Source organism: Salmo trutta, chromosome 38 (assembly GCF_901001165.1).
Source record: "Salmo trutta chromosome 38, fSalTru1.1, whole genome shotgun sequence".
NCBI lineage: Eukaryota > Metazoa > Chordata > Actinopteri > Salmoniformes > Salmonidae > Salmo > Salmo trutta.
The window spans coordinates 12,408,404-12,432,880 of NC_042994.1; the positions used below are offsets into that span (position 1 = coordinate 12,408,404).

At 45.5% G+C, this 24,477-nt stretch overlaps 1 protein-coding gene across 4 annotated transcripts in view; it reads right to left on the reverse strand.

Annotated features, from left to right (window-relative positions):
• The window catches only part of LOC115178814 (rab11 family-interacting protein 4A), an 83,979-nt gene that overhangs the window by 958 nt on the left and 58,544 nt on the right, over window positions 1–24,477 (reverse strand). For 3 of the 4 annotated variants that reach the window (XM_029740147.1, XM_029740150.1, XM_029740151.1), the window contains 12 exons: window positions 14,600–14,841; window positions 14,127–14,312; window positions 12,482–12,616; window positions 10,405–10,440; window positions 5,700–5,799; window positions 5,277–5,380; window positions 4,819–4,959; window positions 4,231–4,312; window positions 2,817–2,954; window positions 2,354–2,512; window positions 1,021–1,107; window positions 315–458 (listed from right to left, as the gene is read on the reverse strand). In XM_029740147.1, the coding sequence (XP_029596007.1) occupies window positions 315–458; window positions 1,021–1,107; window positions 2,354–2,512; window positions 2,817–2,954; window positions 4,231–4,312; window positions 4,819–4,959; window positions 5,277–5,380; window positions 5,700–5,799; window positions 10,405–10,440; window positions 12,482–12,616; window positions 14,127–14,312; window positions 14,600–14,841 (1,554 nt within the window). The remainder of the gene's footprint in view (window positions 1–314; window positions 459–1,020; window positions 1,108–2,353; window positions 2,513–2,816; window positions 2,955–4,230; window positions 4,313–4,818; window positions 4,960–5,276; window positions 5,381–5,699; window positions 5,800–10,404; window positions 10,441–12,481; window positions 12,617–14,126; window positions 14,313–14,599; window positions 14,842–24,477) is intronic. The other variant, XM_029740149.1, reaches the window with a different exon arrangement.

Consider the following 24,477-nt stretch of genomic DNA (forward strand, 5'->3'; position numbering starts at 1 on the left):
CCATCAGATATGGTGGTGCCATTATCTGGTTATACCAGCTAACCCTGATGTCATGCAGAATGCAACTCTTCAGGTCTTAGGCAAGGTTACTCATCAGACAAGCGTGGTCCCCGTACAATCAGAACGGTTCCACCAGCAATACACTATTTTATGATAGTAATGTAACCTACTGCACGCCTAAGAACCTGATCACATACATGCCTACTGTCTAAATGCTATGTGTAATATGACCTTAATCAATGGGGTTACTCTTGCAGGGTTACTCCGAAATGATCAAATCATCAAATGATTAGCATTATGAATGAAAAACTCACGTCGTCTCGTGAGGCGTTGTCTATCTCGGCAGCCAGCGACTGGGCCTTAGTCTGGGTGGCGAACAGGTTCTTAGCCTCATACAGACTCAGACTGAGGATCTGACCATTCAGGTCGTCGTTTTGTTCCCTCAGTTTCAGGTTCTCCTGTTGGGTGGTGTGGGGAGTGAAGGAGGGAGGAAGGGACAAAGAGGGGAGGGTGGGAGTTTGAGAGAGAGAAGAGGGAGGGGGAAGTAGAGGGAGAGAGGAGGGAAGGAAAGAGAGAGAGAGAGAGCGATGAGTGTCAGTTTGATTTGTCAGACTGAAGCGATGGGTTTAGAGGGGGTCCACAGCGATGGGTTTAGAGCGATGGGTTTAGAGGGGGTCCACAGCTTGATGAGATTCATCTCAATTCTCCAAGCGCCCCACTTCATCCACACTGTGTCAGTAGGCAAGGCCTGTTAGATTAGACTACTGAAGCCTCACACAACTACACCCACGACAAACCATCTCTCGATTTCAACAGCAGCCGACACAGCACACTACATCTACAGTAACACCTACAGGAGAGGACACGGGTTATTATGTTTATCACGGTGTTATGGCACAAACTGTGCCCTGTGTCGACGGGGTGAAGCTCTATAGGCGCTGTATGGTGGTGATATTAGCTGTGGTTAATGGGAGGGGTCAAAGGTTAAAGCTCACAAGAAACAACAGTGGGTTTGTTTACCATCTGACCGTGACGGAGGCGTGCCCCAGCGGATACTACGAGGTGGCGGAGGTCAGAGGTCAGAGGAAAGTCCTGTGAGACAAACCGCTGGACACACAGAGGAGGAGCAAAGAGGAGCACAGGGAGACATGAGAGGGAAGAGACTCATTCATCCCTGTTTGGAATACTATAACATCAGCTAGCTGATCTGTATTCTCTTTTGAACCCTTTCTCAAATATGAAACAGTACTATTATAAAATAACAGATTATAAATAGTAACCTATGAGTGTTTTAAATAAGGAGTTTCAGATAAACACCATTTCATCTAAAAGTGTTGAGAAAAGAGAAAAAGGGCATCACATATCTGCCTGACACCAATTAGAGACAGAAGTAATGTTTGTCTTCCAGCCTTGTAGTTTAAACTTCTAATCAAAGCATGTGACTGCAGAAAATAGTCTGGGTACCAGTCTTTTTAGCTAACATTCCACCCCTTGCCACTCTTGTCATTTGCCAAATGTAACAGCTGAGCAGAGACGGCAACCAGGCTAGTGTGAGAGAGAGAGAAAAAAGAGAGCGAGAGAGAGAGAGAGAGACAGCAAGACAGATCCAGATGAAAGCTGCAGGCGAGGCGAGGCACTGTGATTACTCTCCTAGCGTTACTGTCAGTTTGACAGTGTGTACTGACCGAAGGCAAGAAAGATGCCTACAGTAGAATATCAAATCTTTACACATGAAGATACCGCAACACTGTATGTCTCAGCATTAGAGCATTAGAGCCTCTTGCCTGCGTTTGCCTCAAGGCTTTGTGGTTTAGTATCATAACGTCTGCCTTGTCTGAGAGGACATCTTAGAAACACTTTCATCTTCTCTTATCTCTTATCTCATGTTTATACTAGGTCCGATGCTCCTAACAAGGATGGGGAACAATAACAATGTAATTTCACTGCCCTTGACAGACAGATATCAATGGTTTTCACTGCCTAGAAATGGCACACTATCTAGAAGTCGAAAGGACAACACCGGCAGTAGATAAGACACACTGTAGATAGATATTACTAGTATATGCCACTCTATATTGAGACTGTACTCACAGCATTAGACTATCACACGAAACACTGTTAACGCGCACACCAGCATATAGTGGTGGCATATACAAACACATTTCAGACTGAGGATCTAAGAGGTGAAATTGAGGGGGGACGTGTGTAAAAAAAAAAAAACACTGTAAATTATTGTTTTTGAGCCCCACCTGCTTAAGTCTCTTGCCCAATTAAATCTTAGCAAATACCCCAAAAGAGGAAGTAACAATGCATTCATATAGAGTTAGCATCAGCCACTAGCTCTCAAGCTCACCTGTTTGAGTCTCTTGACCTCGTGCTCCAGCTCCATCTCTCTGGTCTTGGCGTTGAACTCTGTCAGCCCAGAGGAGGAGCTGCGGCCACGGCCAGGCTTCTCTGTCTCCAGCTTGAACAGCTGCAGGTGCTCCAGCTCCCGACGAAGGTCCTCAATCAACTGCAGGAGAGGGACACAACAAGGGGCGATATGTGGTAGCTGTCGTGAAGACTGTTTAGTATAAAGAGTACCTGGGATAGCCACGTAGACCAGTCTGATGCAGTGGGCAGACTGGTTTATGTGCAAACGTATTCTATACAAACATTCAGCTACTAGAGAGTTCAGAGGAGTGGGAGAGGCATCATGAGCTTTCGTTTCACACTACATGTAAAAGTGTGTATAAGTGTGTGTACACGCATGTGTGTGTGTGTGTTTGTGTGGGTGTGCGCGTGTGTCCCTGTGTGTGTGTTATCCCTCCTCCCACCTCCTGCATGGCCTCCCTCTCCTTCTGGAACTCGTGTCTGTTCTGCCTCAGCTTGTCCATCATCTTCCTGTAGAGGTCCATCTCATCCTTCAGCCTCAGACTGGTGTCCTCCAGCTTGAATGTCATACGCTGCTTCTCCTGACAACACACACATTTCAAACGTATGCCTGATTCACATTACAGGCCAAAGCCAAGGCAATCTGTTCTGGGCTGGACTGGTTACACATCCACTATAGTTGCTGGAACCGTGCTGGGAAGGACAATGTGAATAGAAAAGCCCCAAGCCAGAACAGTGCAGTTTGGGGCGGCCCTATAAGCCAAGTACAATAACTTAGGGAGAGGCAAAATAATACAACAAGCTAGAGAGGGTGGAGTAACTCAATCTCAAAACTGACCCCTGATTACCCAATAACCTCTGCTCTACCCCCAACCTCCAGAGTAGCTCATCAAAATAAAAGTCACATGGTGTTCACACAATAAAGGTCCCACAGTATGAATAAGGCATTAGGATTAGGTTGTTAGGATGTATGCGGTAATCAAGAACACAGTCAGTCTAATAATGTACAGTGAATAGTCCTGTAAGAAGAAACATTAAAGACACATACCTTAAAATTAACTATCATTATCATGAATTTACAGTACTATGCATAGTGCAAATACTGCAACAACAAAAAATACTGCAAAAACAGCTATTCATAAAAATATTCTCTACAGCTGGCAATGAAATGTTGCCTGGCTACCCAAACGAATTTCTCCCTCCAAACGCTATGTCACGCCCACTGACATTAGTTTCTTCTCCGCAATGATTCTGGATCTGAGTCCCTCCCTGACGATTGTTAGAATGGAACAACATTCTAGCCACTCTGATTGGTTCCAGAAACCAATGGGTTGGGCCAGAGACAGAATAGACGTGGGTAAAGCGGCGGTTTGAAAATCCGTCATTGGCTTTGATACAATCAAATCGCTGATGACTTTGTTTTGTACAACACCCCTCATTTTGACGTCACCACAGACGACTTCAACGATGGCAGTCTCAGACTGAAGTATGTAGTGAAATAATTCAGTTTGAGTCGTCAGGAAACCTGACGTGTATAGCATAGCAATTTGTTAGTTAGTGTGACTCTCTGTTAGGAGTTCACACAATCACACAATCAAATGATCATGCCAACTGCCTTGCATGTTTTCACCAGGCAGGCTGGAAATAGAGGTGTTGATATGAGCCCAGCTGTAGCCTTCACACCTCCAAACGTGTGTGTGTGTGTGTGTGTGTGACTGTGGCAATTGGTCACGTGCTGTTGATGGGTGGGTGTTGATGTTTTTGTAACCAGTTATCGAGGTCTCTGTCTGTGTAGAGATAGTAGTACTGGAGCCTACTGTGTCTCTGAGGATGATATGTAAGCAAGCACGCACATACCTCGTCCAGTTTCTCTGTCTGAGACTTCAGTCTGCACATGTTCACCGATATATCCCCGTTCTCCTCCTCCAGCTGTTGGACTCTGTAGGGGAAGAAGAGGAAACACATTATGATAACTCATTATGTTTAACATATGTCAGGGTTATTCAAAACAAGGCCACTAACAAAGAGAAATGGAAATTAGCAGTACGGCGGACCTCAAGGTCTGGATTTGGTATCTAGCTCAAGGCCTAATCTATGCTATCTACCTAGCTCTATGGACTACACTCTTAGAAGAAAGGCTTCCAAAAGGGTTCTTTGGCTGTCCCCATAGGAGAACCCTTTTTGATTCCAGGTAGAACCCTTTTAGGTTTCAGGTATAATCCTTTTGGGTTCCATGTAAAACCCTGTGTGGAAATAATTCTACATGGAACCCAAAAGGGTTTTACCTGGAACCCAAAATGTTTTTTTTCAAAGGGTTATGCTATGGGGACAGCCAAAGAACCCTTTTAGGTTCTAGATAGCACCTTTGTGTACACGCATAGATGTAAATATAAGTATCTACGATGCAGTGTATAAATTATTGAAGTGTGTTTGTGTGTGTGTTACCGGTTGTGTAGCAGCTCTAGCTCAGTGTTCTTGTCTCTCTCCATCTTGCTGTAGGCCTCACGGTGTCGTCTCTGCTCCTCCTCTGTGTTCTGCTCCGCCCGCGCCTCCTGGTCCTTCAACTGCTCCTCCAACTCGTGGACCCTGTGAGCGACACACACACACGCACACACACAAGCATGCACACACACACATAAACAAACATAAGCATAAATGAGATATGCAAAAACATGCTCACACACATATATATATATATTTAAGAATAAATGTGTGTGTGCGTGCATTCGTGCATGCATTTGTTTGTGTGTATGTGTATATCTACGTGTGTGTGTGTGTGTGTGTGTGTGTGTGTGTGTGTGTGTGTGTGTGTGTGTGTGTGTGTGTGTGTGTGTGTGTGTGTGCGCGTGGGTGGGTGGGTGGGTGGGTGGGCATGAATGTGTGTGTGTGTGTAAACCTCCTACCTGTGAACCAGCTGTGTGTTCTCCTGCTTCAGCTTAGACTTGAGATCTCCGTTCATCAGCGTGTCATTCTCCAACTCTGCTACCTTCTTCTCTAGGTAACTCACCTGTGCGTGGGAGAGAGACAGAGAGAGGAGGAGGGGGAGAGCGAGCGAGAGGTTAAGAGATGTTATATCATTCGTTCATCCAATGTCCTTACTTCAGCCAGCACAATCAGCAACAAGCTCTGCCAGAGCCATTCATCTTGATTCACAGCAGAACACAGCTTGACAGTAGCAGCCAATGCAATCAATTTCACAATTGGTATCCTATCAATTTTCACCTTAATAGAATGGAGTGCAGGCAGTGGAACGGTCACAGACAGAGACAGACACGATAAATGGCAGTCCCTTCCATAGAATTAATCAGAACGTATCTCTACGGTACCTTCTCAGTGATGTCGATGTCACAGGAGTCGATGCTGTCTCGGAACAGGTCCTCTGTGCTGCCGTTGCTGCTGCTGAAGTTACTGGTGTGGAGGAGCTGCCTGCAGACAGAGAGAGAGGAAGAGAGAGGAAGAGGCTGTTATACAAAACTTGAAGAAAAAAACAATAAAATCTCTCCCAACTGTGGTAGTCCTAGAGCTATCCTTTTTTAGCTTCACCCCATAGGGCATCAATCTGAGCTTTACTGCTGAACCATAATGCCACTGTGTGTCCACTCTTGCAGAGAGAATGCTGCAGGATAGGATGTAAAAGGGACTATAAGCAAAAAGGCTGTGCCAGTGGGGGAGCTGATCATATTGCATGGAGTGCAGACACACACATCACACACTATTACACTACAAAGACACACAGGCATGCATGCCCATATGCACACACACACACACACACACACACACACACACACACACACACACACACACACACACACACACACACACACACACACACACACACACACACACACACACACACACACACACACACAATCACACAGTGACATTCAAACTGCCGCCACAACAGCTGGCCCCACTCTAACTAATGGAATGCCTTCACACCAGCCTCCATTACAGAGTATATTCATCAATAAGAGGAGGAGGAGAAAGGGAGGGAAAGAGTAGGGGGGAGAGGAGGAGAAGTAGAGAGTAGGGAAGGAAAGAGAGAGGGGAGAGGAAGAGAGGTGGAAAGGAAAGGAAAAGGAGAAAAGAGAGGAGAGGTAGGGATGAAAGGGAGAAAGGCGAGGAGGAGAGGTAGAGAGGAAAGGAAAGGGAGAGAGGAGGAGGGGTAGAGTAGAAGAGAGGAGAAAGTAGAGAGGGAGAGAGTAGAGGAGAGTAGAGAGTAGAAAGGGAGAGAGTAGTAGAGAGGGAGAGCGAGAAGAGCGGATGAGAGTAGAAGATAGGAAGAGAGTAGAAGAGTGGGAGAGAGGAGAGTAGAAGAGAAGGAGAGAGTAGAAGAGAGGGAGAGAGTAGAGCGAGAAGAGAGTAGAAGAGATGAGAGAGTAGAAGAGAGGGAGAGAGTAGAAGAGAGGAAAGAGTAGAAGAGAGGGAGAGAGAAGAGAGTAGAAGAGAGGGAGAGAGTAGAAGAGAGGGAGAGAGTAGAAGAGAGGGAGAGAGAAGAGAGTAGAAGAGAGGGAGAGAGTAGAAGAGAGGGAGAGAGTAGAAGAGAGGGAGAGAGTAGAAGAGAGGGAGAGAGTAGAAGAGAGGGAGAGAGTAGAAGAGAGGAGAGAGTAGAAGAGAGGAGAGTGTAGAAGAGAGGAAAGCGTAGAAGAGAGGGAGAGTAGAAGAGAGGAGAGCGTAGAAGAGAGGAGAGAGTAGAAGAGAGGGAGAGTAGAAGAGAGGAGAGCGTAGAAGAGAGGGAGAGTAGAAGAGAGGAGAGAGTAGAAGAGAGGAGAGAGTAGAAGAGAGGAGAGTGTAGAAGAGAGGAAAGCGTAGAAGAGAGGGAGAGTAGAAGAGAGGAGAGCGTAGAAGAGGGAGAGAGTAGAAGAGAGGAGAGCGTAGAAGAGAGGGAGAGAGTAGAAGAGAGGGAGAGAGTAGAAGAGAGGAGAGCGTAGAAGAGAGGGAGAGCGTAGAAGAGAGGGAGAGTAGAAGAGAGGAGAGCGTAGAAGAGAGGGAGAGAGTAGAAGAGAGGGAGAGTAGAAGAGAGGAGAGCGTAGAAGAGAGGGAGAGAGTAGAAGAGAGGGAGAGTAGAAGAGAGGAGAGCGTAGAAGAGAGGGAGAGTAGAAGAGAGGAGAGAGTAGAAGAGAGGAGAGAGTAGAAGAGAGGAGAGTGTAGAAGAGAGGAAAGCGTAGAAGAGAGGGAGAGTAGAAGAGAGGAGAGCGTAGAAGAGGGAGAGAGTAGAAGAGAGGAGAGCGTAGAAGAGAGGGAGAGAGTAGAAGAGAGGGAGAGAGTAGAAGAGAGGAGAGCGTAGAAGAGAGGGAGAGCGTAGAAGAGAGGGAGAGTAGAAGAGAGGAGAGCGTAGAAGAGAGGGAGAGTAGAAGAGAGGGAGAGAGTAGAAGAGAGGAGAGTGTAGAAGAGAGGAAAGCGTAGAAGAGAGGGAGAGTAGAAGAGAGGAGAGCGTAGAAGAGGGAGAGAGTAGAAGAGAGGAGAGCATAGAAGAGAGGGAGAGAGTAGAAGAGAGGAAGAGAGTAGAAGAGAGAAGATAGTAGAAGATAGGGAGAGAGTAGAAGAGAGAAGATAGTAGAAGAGAGGGAGAGAGTAGAAGAGAGGGAGAGAGTAGAAGAGAGGGAGAGAGTAGAAGAGAGGGAGAGAGTAGAAGAGAGAAGATAGTAGAAGAGAGGGAGAGAGTAGAAGAGAGGGAGAGAGTAGAAGAGAGGGAGAGAGTAGAAGAGAGAAGATAGTAGAAGAGAGGGAGAGAGTAGAAGAGAGGGAGAGAGTAGAAGAGAGGGAGAGAGTAGAAGAGATGGAGAGAGTAGAAGAGGGAGAGAGTAGAAGAGAGGGAGAGAGTAGAAGAGAGGAGAGAGTAGAAGAGAGGAGAGAGTAGAGGACAAGAGAAAGGAAAAGAGTAGAGAGGAGAGAGTAGAGGACAAGAGAAAGGAAAAGAGTAGAGGAGAGAGTAGAGGACAAGAGAAAGGAAAAGAGTAGAGAGGAGAGAGTAGAGGACAAGAGAAAGGAAAAGAGTAGAGAGGAGAGAGTAGAGAGTATAAGAGAGGAGAGAGGAGAGAGTAGAGAGTAGAGAGTATAAGAGAGGAGAGAGGAGAGAGTAGAGGACAAGAGAAAGGAAAAGAGTAGAGAGGAGAGAGTAGAGGACAAGAGAAAGGAAAAGAGTAGATAGGAGAGAGTAGAGGACAAGAGAAAGGAAAAGAGTAGAGAGGAGAGAGTAGAGGACAAGAGAAAGGAAAAGAGTAGAGGAGAGAGTAGAGGACAAGAGAAAGGAAAAGAGTAGAGAGGAGAGAGTAGAGAACAAGAGAAAGGAAAAGAGTAGAGAGGAGAGAGTAGAGGACAAGAGAAAGGAAAAGAGTAGAGAGGAGAGAGTAGAGGACAAGAGAAAGGAAAAGAGTAGAGAGGAGAGAGAGTAGAGGACAAGAGAAAGGAAAAGAGTAGAGAGGAGAGAGTAGAGGACAAGAGAAAGGAAAAGAGTAGAGGAGAGAGTAGAGGACAAGAGAAAGGAAAAGAGTAGAGAGGAGAGAGTAGAGGACAAGAGAAAGGAAAAGAGTAGAGAGGAGAGAGAGTAGAGGACAAGAGAAAGGAAAAGAGTAGAGGAGAGAGTAGAGGACAAGAGAAAGGAAAAGAGTAGAGAGGAGAGAGTAGAGGACAAGAGAAAGGAAAAGAGTAGAGGAGAGAGTAGAGGACAAGAGAAAGGAAAAGAGTAGAGAGGAGAGAGTAGAGGACAAGAGAAAGGAAAAGAGTAGAGGAGAGAGTAGAGGACAAGAGAAAGGAAAAGAGTAGAGAGGAGAGAGTAGAGAGTATAAGAGAGGAGAGAGGAGAGAGTAGAGAGTATAAGAGAGGAGAGAGGAGAGAGTAGAGAGTATAAGAGAGGAGAGAGGAGAGAGTAGAGAGTATAAGAGAGGAGAGAGGAGAGAGTAGAGGACAAGAGAAAGGAAAAGAGTAGAGAGGAGAGAGTAGAGGACAAGAGAAAGGAAAAGAGTAGAGAGGAGAGAGTAGAGGACAAGAGAAAGGAAAAGAGTAGAGAGGAGAGAGTAGAGGACAAGAGAAAGGAAAAGAGTAGAGAGGAGAGAGTAGAGGACAAGAGAAAGGAAAAGAGTAGAGGAGAGAGTAGAGGACAAGAGAAAGGAAAAGAGTAGAGAGGAGAGAGTAGAGGACAAGAGAAAGGAAAAGAGTAGAGAGGAGAGAGTAGAGGACAAGAGAAAGGAAAAGAGTAGAGAGGAGAGAGTAGAGGACAAGAGAAAGGAAAAGAGTAGAGGTTGGGGAAAACACTATACAGTGCTGGCAGGCCAAATCTCTCTTGTCAGTTTAATTCACAGGCTAGAGGAGGGAAGTAGGAAAAACCCCTAGACACTGACCACAATGAAAGGATATTCATATGATAGGCAAGCTATACAAAACCTTGAAAATCAACCAATCCTCCATTGTTAACACAATGGAAAACGCAAATGCTTTATTATCTAAATGTTGAAAGTGTGTGGGCGATGGAGAGAAACAAGATGGTGCAGTTTGAGGCCATATGGTGGAGAGTGATGCGGGCGCTTGAGATGGGGGTGTCAGCATGTGGGTCTGGGCAGGTGTGATGTAGTTGATGTTGTGTGATGTTGTCGTTGGTATGTGTATTGTAAAATAATCTATAATAATGCCTCCACTGCATTGTATACAGGTACACTTGTATGTTGAACACAGTGCCCTTGCTTCTATGTGTACAGTACAAACAAGCATCTTAATTTGATCACCCTGTTCATCAATTTCCTTCATTTGCCCATATTTCCCGTTGCTGCCGGTTTATTTCCCTGCTGTGAAAAACTGGTCAAATTAATATCTGTACACAGTTGTAACTGTAGTAGTAAAGTGAACACAGAAGAGGTAGATAGGTTCAGTATACTAAAACCATTACCGTATTACTTAGGAAGAATTACTTAGATAGTAGTCTAATACACTGGCTAACATAATGATCACATGACTAACGGACAGGATCAACAAGGAAATGGCCAACGTACAAAAACAAACACGGTAACCACACATACATATGGAGATGTGACCGACCTGCCAAAGGCTGTGCTGGAGATTTTCCTATTGGGGCTGGAGAAAAAGAATCAGAAAACATCCCAGTTAGTCTTACCCTTGTCAGATGTCATGGATATATTTGTTTATTAGTTATAACAAAGAATTATAGATAGAAAAGTTAATTGCTGTTTGATTGTTATTAAGGTAGTATTGTTAATCAGTATTTGTACAAGAGGAGAAAAAGCGTGTGTTCCAAATGGCACCAAGTTCCCTTTATAGTGCACTACTTTTGACCAGAGCCCTACAGACCCTGGTCAATAGTAGAGCCCTATATACCCTGGTCAATAGTAGAGCCCTATAGACCCTGGTCAATAGTAGAGCCCTATAGACCCTGGTCAATAGTAGAGCCCTATAGACCCTGGTCAATAGTAGAGCCCTATAGACCCTGGTCAATAGTAGAGCCCTATAGACCCTGGTCAATAGTAGAGCCCTATATACCCTGGTCAATAGTAGAGCCCTATAAAGGGAAAAGGGTGCCATTTACGACACAACCAGAGAGTAGGGCATGAAGGGGATGTCAATGTTAATGAAATAATGTTCCCTGAGGATGCCTATGGGAACAGTAGTTTTGCGGGCTCAGCAATAGTTCTGTCTCAAAGCTTTGTGTCTGCTTCACCATTAAATCAAAGCAAGAAATCTCTCTCACACACACAGGTGTAAGAGTATGCACACACACAAATGCATGTGCACACACACACACACACACACACACACACACACACACACACACACACACACACACACACACACACACACACACACACACACTTATGCAATTTCAAGCATCTCCCCAGACTGACTGCATGCTGACAAGACGTCTTCAATCATCCATCTCTCCATCCCTCTTTTTCTGTCTCTTCCTGTCCCTCCTTCAAGGATTGATCTTGTGAAGTTTTCCATCGCTCTGCCAGCAACACTTCACTCTCAGCGACTCTGCATCATCCATCTTTGCTTTAATTTATCCTTCTCCTACAATCCCTCTCTTTGTCGCTTTTTCCTTCTCTGCATGCCCATTCAACTATTTATCATCCAAGTTCTCTCACCTCCCTCCTTTCTCTCTCCCTTCTCACTTTCTCTCTCCCACTCCCATTCCCCCTTTCTCCTCCCCATCCTCTCTCCCTCTCCTCCCTTTACTACTCCCCCTTTCTTTACTTGCTCTCCTGCAGAAGGTAGGGGTCTGACTAATTACTGTAAGCCCAGGTATTCATCTTAGTAGAGAATAATCTTTTCAGACAGAAGAACTGCAGAGTCAGCAGAGACAGAGCAGTAGTTGAAGGGAAGACAAAACGATTCCAGAGTCCTCACCACTTCATTACATTCATTACTGAGTTATCCAGCCTAGGGCCACTACTGCTATAGCTTACATATAATAGGACTGCAGGTGTGTGTGTGTGTGTATGTGTGTGTGTCTGTGTATGTGTGTCTGTGTACAAGAGAGCGCAAGTCTATATAAGTAAGTTCTATGTGAGATGTGAGTCTGTCAGTCAGTGTGTGTCCATCAAAGCAGTGTGTGTGTGTGTGTCTGTTTGATTACAGAGGAAGGGATTAAATCCATAAAGATCACAAAGGATAACATGTCTGAAAATAGACCGCCTACACCTCTCGCTGTACGCACGCTGATGATGTGGGTTGATGAATGGTGGCCACCCATTCTAACATTTGGGGATTTACGTAACAAGTTGTGTATGTGTGCGTGTGTGTGTGTGCGTGTGTGTGTGCGTGTATGCGTGTATGGGCGTGGACAAGACGTTTAAGCCCTTTGTGACATCACCAAAATAAACAGCAGGTCACTATGACAGTATTATCTAACCTATCTTACCTACAGTACAATAGTCAGTCAGAGTAAACATAGTGGACAATAGAAGTGTGTCATTTCCCTGAAATAATGACCAGCTTCATTTTCTGTGAAAACACATCTCATTCTCAGAGCCAGGAGTTTAACTGTCCACGTGATCTGACATGAAAAAACTCCTGCGTCAGTTCTAGATCCAGTCAGTCAGCCGGGCTCTAGGCCCGTATGTGTAATGGTGTCGGTGGGTGTCCTGTCCTGTGTTACCTGTTGGCTTTGAGGTTCTTCAGCCTGGCCTCCAGGTCGTTGAGTAGGTTGACCTTCTTACAGCACTGGGAACAGTACACGTCCATCATCTCATTGTTGTACAGGTGGCGTGTCTTCCTGGGGGTCTGGCCAGCACTACACACACAGATAAAGATAAAGCGTTAGAGACAGAATATACACACACACACACACACACACACACACACACACACACACACACACACACACACACACACACACACACACACACACACACAGTAAGCAGTAAAATCTGATAAAAAAACAGGCACAGGCACACACATATACACACACGATAACAAACGCACTATACACAAACATACACATGGATTTTGTGTTGTAAATATGTGGTAGTAGAGTAGTGGCCTGAGTGAATACGCTTAATGTGTTGTGAAATCTGTTGTGAAATGTAATGTAAATGTTAATTGTGTATAACTGCCTTCATTTTTCTGTACCCCAGGAAGAGTAGCATCTGCCTTAGCAGGAATTACTGGGATCATCATAAATACAAATACAGTAGACACACAAACACATTACATGCACGTGCAAACACACAGTACATTGTATTCACACTACACCCATCCCCGCTCGCCCGCCTGACCACACACACAAAACACATTACATGCACGTGCAAACACACAGTTCACTGTATTCACCCCCCCACGCTGCTGTCTGGGTCTACAAATATCATAAAGCACTAATCTAAACTCAACTTAGAAGTAGGACAAACAAAAGACAAGTCCATAGTAATGAGTTTAGGTACTTGATATTCGGAGCAGTACCAAGAAAGCTGAATAGTGTTGGGAGTAAATCCTCCTTCAAAACAGCTCTATAGATGAATATTAATCAAGAGAGGCCCTGGGGGCCATATAGGCTCCGTCTCCAATGGCACCCTATTCCCTTTATGGTGCACTACTTTTGACCAGGGCCAATAGGTTTCTGTTCAAAAGTAGTGCAATATGTAGGTAATAGGGTACATTGGGACACCATCATACTCAGTTCCAGTCAAGAGTAAAAACTAATGAGTTTGGTAAGAGAAGCTCTGAGATGAGAGAAGCAGCCTGAAGTGGTTACACATTCATATTAACATGCACACATACAAACACACAGACACACAGACACACACACACACACACACACACACACACACACACACACACACACACACACACACACACACACTGGGAGATTAAGAGGGTAACAGACTTATAGGACAGGGTGTATGAGACTTGACAGTGGGTGTTTTGTGAAAATATAACATTATGCTCTGTGGGGTACAGTAAGTCATCACCACAGGGATCTGAAATCCTTCAAACTCTTAGCTCTGTGTGTTTGTATTTCTGGGTTGGGTGATGCTGTGCATGTATTTGTCATATTTTTGTTGCACAGTGTTATGCAGATTTCTCTAGTTTATCAGTTTGCCTTTCTGGGTCACATGATGTTTGACAGGTAATGAATCATCTTCGTGTTTGTGTTTCTGTCTCATATCATTTCGCACAGTTTTGGCCACGTATACGTTTGTATTTCTCGTTGCATATGGTGTTCCCCAACTTTCTGTGGATGTTGTAATAATGATACTCTATGTAATAGTGTGTCTGTGTATTAGTCTGTCAGGGTCTCCTCTTACCTGGAGGGTACAGAGGAGCCTAGGTCAGAGTAGCCGTTGGTACGCGTCTCGTCTTCGGGGCAGGGGCTGCTGGGAGTGTAGTCCACGTCCTCTCCCTCTCCGTAGTCCTCAAACTGCTCCTCGTTCAGAGAGGCAGAGGAACGTGTCGACAGGTCAGAGGTCACTGATGGGTTTAGCTGACTGCACCTGCAAAAACAGGAAGTAGACTTTCAGGAAGTAACATTCAATAAGTTTAAAGTGTCGTAATGAAAAAATACATTCATTTTTCAATTTTAAGGGTGACCATTCAGATTCTGACAGTGCAGATTTTTTTATAAGATTGAAAATTATATATTTCACATGAGGTAGATGAGTTACATTACATGTACATTAACAAGTCTAATCTCTACAGTTTTTTAATAAAGAGAGTTCACTTATGAAGACACCATATGTTCAACACCACACAAAGATTAACAACTAAAAGAGGTACTCACTTGTCTCCAGGAAAGAAAAGTCCCCCCGGTCCATCCTCCTTGTCTCCTCCGCTCCTCTCCCCTTCAGAGACATCTGATCCCGGGTTGCTCTCCACAGCACTGTCCATGTCTAACTCTGCCCTCTCTCTGCCCTCCACCTTTCCTTCCTCCTCTTCTTCTGGGAATAGATGGCACCCAGGCTCGGGGTTAAAGGACACCCGCGTGCACATGATGACCGGATGTGCAAGGGCTTTGTCACCACGCTGTAGAGCGAGAGAGATTTGATTTATTAGGATCCCCATTAGCCGACACCAATGGCACCAGCTAGTCTTACTGGGGTCCGAAACAAATAACGAAAAATACATTACAGACAAAATACTTTAACATTTACATACAGAGGGGGAGAGGGGGGGTACACACACACACACACACACACACACACACACACACATCTTTGTGCAGTCAACAGAACTACAGGACTATGCAAATAGTACTCTGACTTTCAGTCAAAATATTGATAGCATCTAACAATGATAGACACGTTTTTAGAGTTTCAGCAAAGGTCATTACATGTTGGTTATCAGTGAACAGTGAGCTCAGACCTAAAATCCAAGTGCTAGAACAAGTGCTCAAATGAGGTCTTAACTCATACAAGGTGTTAAGTAAAACACTAAAGGGATTTAAATCAGGCTTGTGGGGGGGTCACAGGAGGTCATGGAGGCTATTGACCGATAATCAGCCGAGTCGATATATCGGACCAATATTGGCCTTTTCTAGTCTATCGGCCCTTCTCTATCGGCTTAGCCGATAGTCCCTATACATAACAAAGCTGCTGAGCCACGAGCACTGCATAATCAGTATTGAGAAATGGATGAATTGACACACTGACCAAAATCAAACTCCTGTTGCAAATATTAGTTTAGTTATGCACGCAATAAGCTAAGTAGATAGCTATGTGACCTTTTAGCAAATATTTTGAAAACTAACCATTTCATCTGTGGTGTTATCTAGCTAGATATATTAGCTACTATGCTGGCTAAATAAACAAGGTGCTAAGATATCAGATAGGAGCTAATAGCCAACGTAGAGCTGGTTATCATTTTGAACATGAACCCTTTTCAGCAACGAGCCATATCTGACTTGCGGAGTAAGGCTTTGATCACACCGACAGTGTTTTGCATTTTGGCACACCAGAATTACATTCATTTGCAATGAAACGCTGCGTTTGCCTTGCAGCAATGCTTTGCAGTGTGTTCGGTGTGAAACATACATTGGATTTATCGAACGTATGCGTCAAACTGTATGCGTAAACAGCTTGACAGAAATGGTGGCAGAAGGTGAATGTTGAACTTTTGTTGCATGCATATTCAGATGATTATGCGTGCTATTTTGCGCATACCTCTATCGGTGTGTTCGAAGCGTAACGTTAGCTATTTACAGGTGTGCTGATCTGACCGCAATCGGACATGTGAAAGGGAGCGGAGCTACAGCCAGTGTTGCCAACTAATTTTCAGGGCAAGTTGATTTGTTGCTAAAAGTTGCTAAATGACGTTGTGATGCCATTGGGTGATAACGTAAAACTCTGTCAATACGTAGACTACACAATAACGTTACTCAAATTGACTGACCATCTCGGCAAAAACTGCATGTTACTGGTAATAATAAAAATACATTCAACAAATTAAATTTAAAATTTAAAATCTCGGCAAAAACTATGATTTGACATTTGTTCAGGTATAGACTTCCACTCTATTCTGTACTTCTGGCTGTACAATTTTGATTGAGACATGTTGATTGACGTTGTAAGTTTGTTCAAGATCAAACATTCGTGACCAACTATATTCGTTGGGTTTGGTTCGTCGAACATGTACTACTGCTGCTGCAGTCAGCCAACAATGATTTGCAATTTGCTGAAATTGTTGCTGGCCTGCTGCTGACGTCACTCACAATGCACTTTTGCAGCCAGACACGTGTGTTGTGACTGAGTGTGTGACAGAGAAAATCGTTTTTGTGTCATTTAGAGGGAAAATGCGTGCATGTTAGCGTTTGAGTCACTTTTCAAAAGTTGCTAAAAGTTCCAAATACATTTTTAAAAGTAGCTAAATTTGTTGCTAGGTGCTGTTTGAAAAGAAAGTTGCCAGGGTGGTCTGAAAAGTTGCTATATCTAGCAACAAAATTGCTAAATTGGCTACAGCCTCACTATCCAATCATAACAGTGTGATAAAGTTACAAACCACCCATTTGTTGACAGATAGCTGAACTAGCCAATTGAGTTGTTTTGAATTTCATCCTGGCAGCTGAGTTTATTTTTATTTATCCATTATTTTACCAGGTAAGTTGACTGAGAACACATTCTCATTTACAGCAACGACCTGGGGAATAGTTACAGGGGAGAGGAGATGAATGAGCCAATTGTAAATTGGGGATTATTAGGTGACCATGATGGTTTGAGGGCAAGATTGAGAATTTAGCCAGGACACCAGGGTTAACACCCCTACTCTTACGATAAGTTCCATGGGATCTTTAATGACCTCAGAGAGTCAGGACACCTGTTTAACATCCCATCTGAAAGACAGCACCCGACACTGCCATGGGGCATTTTTTTAGACCAGAGGAAAGAGTGCCTCCTACTGGCCCTCCAACACCACTTCCAGCAGCATCTGGTCTCCCAGACAAGGACTGACCAGGACCAACCCTGCTTAGCTTCAGAAGCAAGCCAGCAGTGATATGCAGGGTGGTATGCTGCTGATTGAAGTTGTTTAGAGATGCTTATTGACAGATAGAAGGAAAAAAATCCAGATCACGGAAAATTACAAAATATACTAGTTTGATAAGCATCCATGATCACAAATCATGACGTTAAATTGGACTCATTTGCATTGAATAGATGTTCTTTTATATTCTCAAACTAACAGCAGTGCCTACATGATGTCCTTCCATACAGGCGTGACATGCTGGAGTGATGTTTCAATGCAAATGTTGATGATCAGTAGGCTAATATAAGTCCCAAATGGAAGACAAACAGATTGTCATCTATAGCACCATAGACTCCACTGATCAGCCAAAACAAGCTCAATAACTCAATGCATGCACACACTCCTATTGAATATGCATTCACCAGTATTGTGAGTAGGTCAATGCCTTCTTAATGTACCCAGTTTATCAAGAGATTTACCATACCAGAGAGAGAGAGAGAGGGGGGTGAGAGAGAGACAGGTGGGGAGGGAGAGAGAGAGGGAGGGAGAGAGAGAGAGGGGGGGGGAGAGAGGGGGGGAGGTACAGAGGGCAGCCCAATAACACACATGTATATCATCCCACACTGAGCATTAGAGGCTAATAAAGGCATAATTCTCTCTCTCTCTCTCTCTCTCTCTCTCTCTCCCTGTTGGGCTCCCAAGTGGCGCAGCTGTCTAAGGCACTGCATCTCAGTGCAAGAGGTGTCCCTGGTTCAAATCCAGGCTGCATCACATCTGGCTGTGATTGGGAGTCCCATAGGGTGGTGCACAATTGGTCCAGGTTTGGCCGGGGTAGGCCGTCATTGTAAATAAGAATTTGTTCTTAACTGACTTGCCTAGTTAAATAAAGGTTACATTTATTTAATTCCTAACATCACTAGAGCTCTGTTGGGGCCTGTCTGCCTCCCAGAACACATACACACTCACTATCTGGAAAGCGTGCAGACTACAGGACAACGCAAGTAGTACTGTCAGCCTTATTAACATCACCAGTCAAAACACTGATAGCGTGAAACACTGACAGATACATTCTTAGGCTTTCAGTAAAGTAAAATGCAAGTTCTAGAACAAGTGCTCAAACGTGGTCTTAACTCAAACAAGGTCGTAAGTGAAACACTAAAGGAATTTCAATTAGGCTAGTGGAATATGTCACTGTGAGAAGACCCAAGAGGTCACGGAGTGTATTGAGGTGGGGGGGGGGTTAAAGGTTAAAGATCATGAGACACTTGTCATTCATTCAGTGTCGCTCCAACAGCTCTAATCCAGTCTAATGAGGAACCTTACTTTATCTCTTCATGCCTGAGAAGTAGGAGGGAGGGAGAGAGAGAGAGTGAGAGAGAGAGAGAGATGAGAAAGAGAGAGAGACAAGAAAGAGGGAGGTACAGAGAGCAGCCCAATTACACACAGGTACATCCCACACAGAGCATTCGACAGCTTTAGAGGATAGTAAAGGCAATATCACTCAAGGGCTCTCACCTCTAACTGATCTCTCTCTCTCAATACTGGTTGAACTGCTAACGGACGAAAACTCAGGGCTGGAAGCCAAAAGCACTATTCCTAAATTCACTAAAGCGCTGTTGGAGCCTGTCTGCCTCCCAGAACACACACCCAACCCTTGATCGCACATACACACATAAACACACAAACACACACACCCGCCCTTCGATTGCGCACACTTGCACATACACACATACATGCACACAATCTGTAGGCACACACACACACACACACACACACACACACACACACACACACACACACAGTCTGTAGGATTAAGCGACAGCAGCAGGGACCCTGGGGCAGGGTGGGCCAGGGGCAATACAAGGAGAAAGAGCCTGTTTAGTATTCCATAGAGGACCAGGAGGGGGTCTTCACATCTCCATGCCCCAAGGAATGCCACCCAGCATGGGGTAGAGGAAATAAACTAGGCCCCATCGCACCTCTCGGGATGGAAATATTAGACTGCAAGAAAAAAGTAGCAGAGAGTGAAGAGTGTAAATTCCTTACAGGAAACACACAAAGAAAAACACACAGTAGGAAGAACTGGTACGATTTTAGGTGAATGGTGTCGATTAACCCGACTTGACACCTGTTGCTGAAGAACTATTTGGGCGTGAGGAAGCCGTTTTGCATAGCCAGTGTGTACAGCGTAGGATCTGCGCTGCTGTGTTAGGTGCCGTATGGTGAGCATGGCTAAGAATGGTTAAAGTACCGTTCAGTATGCAGAAGTTGAGCAACTTCCAAAGGTCTTCTCCCTCAAGACATGAGACTCAGATAGGGCCTCCATTAAGTCTGAATTAAAGTTCAGTTGAGGGCAGATGGACGGACAGAAAGAAAGACAAACAAAATGAAGACACACACACACAACCCTTCTGCATACACACACTCACACACACACATACTCTCACTCACACACGCACGCAGACACACACACCGACAGCCAGACAGCGTCACCCCAGCCCTGGTAGTCCAGTACAATAGAGACTGGGACAGTTTGGTCAGGGTGGGTGAATACCTTTATGCCAGTAAGCAGTTGGTAGCTTAGGTCAGAAGAGACAGGGTAGAGAAGGATGGGGTAGTGGTTTGTTTTGGATGGGGTTCAGCTGGCACTTCTCCAGTCACTCCTTAGCCTTTCTGACAACAGTGGGAACAGGGTGATCAATGGGAGGGGCCGAGGGTGTGTGTGTGTGTGTGTGTGTGTGTGTGTGTGTGTGTGTGTGTGTGTAGCAGCACTGTGTGTATGGAGACCGGCTTCTCAACCGGATCTTTGCACAACAAACTACTCCTGAAAAGCCTGCCGGCCATAACAGCTGAATACCTAGGCTACCTCAGGCTAACACATCACAGTGTTCCCAAAAGTGCACCAGGATGCTGTCAGAGCCATATATACAGTCTGTGGAGGTTGCCAAATGACCTCACAGCAGCCAGAGGGTGTTGCACTTTAATGATGCCATGTGCCATGTTAGTACAAGATTTATGAGCATCAGATAGGTTACAGTTGATCATCACCTCCCAGGATATGCCCATTCTTGCTCTTCTCTAACATTGATAGCTCTAGATCACTTACTGGAGTTCTCTGTCTCTAACTCTCTCCCTCTTTCTCTCTATAACTCTCCCTCTTGCTCTCTCTCTCTCTCTCTGGTTTCCCATTCAAGATCAAGTGAGAGATGGGAAGCCCCCAACACCCTCAGAGACCAAGACCCAGGAGAGACCAAGACCCAGGGGCTCTGGCCTGATTTCCTTATATCCAGGCCAACACCCATTCCTCCCTCTCTCTCCTCCTCTTCCGCTTCCACACATCCCAGTTGACGTCAGGGGCTGGAGGGTGTGAGGAGAGGTAGAGGGGATGAGGTGATGGAGTGGAAAAAGGCTTTTCTATTCCCTAACTATGTCCTAATGCCACCAATTAAGTTGTGTTGGTATGTGTGTGTGCGTACGTGTGTGCGTAAGCGCGTGTGTGTTTGTGTGCGTGCAGAAGTGTGTGCGTATGGGAAGCGGGCAGGTCAAGGAAGGGCAATACCAGCTTCTCTACCTGATCCTCGCGCAACAAACAAACTGATCCTGGAAAGCCTGGCGGCCATAACAACTGAATATCTAGGCTGCGTCTCAAATGGCACCTTGTTCCCTATGTAGTACACTATATGGGAGTCATTTGGCACATATCCCTAGGATACCTACAGTACACATCACTATGTGCACCAGGATGCTGTCAGAGCCTTATATATAGATGTCTGTTGAGGTTGCCAAATGGGCCAAATGGCCACAGAGCAGCCACTTGGTGTTGCCTGAATGCCAGAGGGGGTTGCACTCTTCTTTATGATGCCAGGTTAGCACAGGGTCAATGAGCTGGGGGTAGTGAGCTGGGGGTAGTCTCTCTCTCTCTCTCTCGCTCAATGTCTTCCTCTCTCTCTGGTCTCTTTCTCACTCTCTCTCAATCTCTTTCTCTCTCTCTAACCTACAATCAAAGATTAGGTGGGAGATGGGAAGCCCCCAACCACCTGAGAGAGACCCAAGACCCAGGGGTTCTGGTCTGGTTTCCTTATATCCAGGCCATCACTCATTCCACCCTCTCCCTCTCTCTCTTCCTCCACTTCCACACATCCCAGGTGAGATCAGGGGCTGGAAGATGTGAAGAGAGGGAGAGGGGAGAGGTGATGGAGTAGAAGAAGGCTTTTCTATTGCCAAAGGGTCCTTGGTATGCCACCAGGCTGTTAGTCAAATCAAATCAAATTTTATTAGTCACATGCGCCGAATACAACAGATGTAGACCTTACAGTGAAATGCTTACTTACGAGCCCCTAACCAACAATGCAGTTAAAAAAAAATACGGATAAGAATAAGAGATAAAAGTAACAAGTAATTAAAGAGCCGCAGTGAAGTGTGCGTGTGTGTTTGTGTACATACGCATATGTGACTCGTTTCAGGAAACTAGGCGTATGTCGCAGGTCACTACTTCACAGGAGAGCCATTTGAACTTAAACGTTCATTTTGTGGCAGAAATGCCTTCTGGAACATGTGAACTTTCATGTGCCTTAATAACAAACTTGTATTCCATCTGTAAATACAAATAAAATTGTTAAATTACGAGCCTACTTGGTTAAATCATACTACACCGGCTCCGACGCTCGTTGGATGTGGCAGGGCTTGCAAACTATTACAGACTACAAAGGGAAGCATAGCCGTGAGCTGCCCAGTGACACAAGCCTACCAGACGAGCTAAATCACTTCTATGCTCGCTTCGAGGCAAGCAACACTGAGGCATGCATGAGAGCATCAGCTGTTCCGGACGACTGTGTGATCACGCTCTCCGTAGCCGACGTGAGTAAGACCTTTAAACAGGTCAACATACACAAAGCTGTGGGGCCAGACGGATTACCAGGACGTGTGCTCCGGGCATGTGCTGACCAACTGGCAGGTGTCTTCACTAGAATTTTCAACATGTCCCTGATTGAGTCTGTACTACCAACATGCTTCAAGCAGACCACCATAGTCCCTGTGCCCAAGAACACAAAGGCAACCTGCATAAATGACTACAGAGCCGTAGCACTCACGTCCATAGCCATGAAGTGCTTTGAAAGGCTGGTCATGGCTCACATCAACACCATTATCCCAGAAACCCTAGACCCACACCAGTTTGCATACAGCCCAAACAGATCCACAGATGATGCAATCTCTATTGCACTCCACACTGCCCTTTCCCACCTGGACAAAAGGAACAGAGAATGCTATTCATTGACTACAGCTCAGCGTTCAACACCATAGTACCCTCAAAGATCATCACTATGCTAAGGAACCTGGGACTAAACACCTCCCTCTGCAACTGGATCCTGGACTTCCTGACGGGCCGCCCCCAGGTGGTGAGGGTAGGTAGCAACACATCTGCCACGCTGATCCTCAACACTGGAGCTCCCCAGGGGTGCGTGCTCAGTCCCCTCCTGTACTCCCTGTTCACCCACGACTGCATGGCCAGGCACGACTCCAACACCATCATTAAGTTTGCAGACGACACAACAGTGGTAGGCCTGATCACCGACAACGACGAGACAGCCTATAGGGAGGAGGTCAGAGACCTGGCCAGGTGGTGCCAGAATAACAACCTATCCCTCAACGTAACCAAGACTAAGGAGAGGATTGTGGACTACAGGAAAACGAGCACCGAGCACGTCCCCATTCTCATCGACGGGGCTGTAGTGGAGCAGGTTGAGAGCTTCAAATTCCTTGGTTTCCACATCAACAACAAACTAGAATGGTCCAAACACACCAAGACAGTCGTGAAGAGGGCACGACAAAGCCTATTCCCCCTCAGGAAACTAAAACAATTTGGCATGGGTCCTGAGATCCTCAAAAGGTTCTACAGCTGCAACATCGAGAGCATCCTGACCAGTTGCATCACTGCCTGATACCGCAATTGCTCGGCCTCCGACTGCAAGGCACTTCAGAGGGTAGTGCGTACGGCCCAGTACATCACTGGGGCAAAGCTGCCTGCCATCCAGGACCTCTACCCCAGCCACCCCAGTCATAGACTGTTCTCTCTACTACCGCATGGCAAGCGGTACCGGAGTGCCAAGTCTAGGACAAAAAGGCTTCTCAACAGTTTTTACCTCCAAGCCATAAGACTCCTGAACAGGTAACCAAATGGTTACCCGGACTATTTGCATTGTGTGCCCCCCCCCAAAGAAAGGATCAGTCTATCATTTTAATGGTAGGTTTATTTCAACAGTGAGAGACAGAATAACAACAAAAATATCCAGAAAAACGCATGTCAAAAATGTTATAAATTGATTTGCATTTTAATGAGGGAAATAAGTATTTGACCCCCTCTCAATCAGAAAGATTTCTGGCTCCCAGGTGTCTTTTATACAGGTAACGAGCTGAGATTAGGAGCACACTCTTAAAGGGAGTGCTCCTAACCGCAGCTTGTTACCTGTAAAAAAGACAACTGTCCACAGAAGCAATCAATCAATCAATCAGATTCCAAACTCTCCACCATGGCCAAGACCAAAGAGCTCTCCAAGGATGTCAGGGACAAGATTGTAGACCTACACAAGGCTGGAATGGGCTACAAGACCATCGCCAAGCAGCTTGGTGAGAAGGTGACAACAGTTGGTGCGATTATTCGCAAATGGAAGAAACACAAAAGAACTGTCAATATTCCTCGGCCTGGGGCTCCATGCAAGATTTCACCTCGTGGAGTTGCAATGATCATGAGAACGGTGAGGAATCAGCCCAGGACTACACGGGAGGATCTTGTCAATGATCTCAAGGCAGCTGGGACCATAGTCACCAAGAAAACAATTGGTAACACACTACGCCGTGAAGAACTGAAATCCTGCAGCACCCGCAAGGCCCCCCTGCTGAAGAATACATATACAGGCCCGTCTGAAGTCTGCCAATGAACATCTGAATGACTCAGAGGACAACTGGTGAAAGTGTTGTGGTCAGATGAGACCAAAATGGAGCTCTTTGACATCAACTTAACTCGCCGTGTTTGGAGGAGGAGGAATGCTGCCTATGACCCCAAGAACACCATCTCCACCGTCAAACATGAAGGTGGAAACATTATGCTTTGGGGGTGTTTTTCTGCTAAGGGGACAGGACAACTTCACCGCATCAAAGGGACGATGGACGGGGCCATGTACCGTCAAATCTTGGGTGAGAACCTCC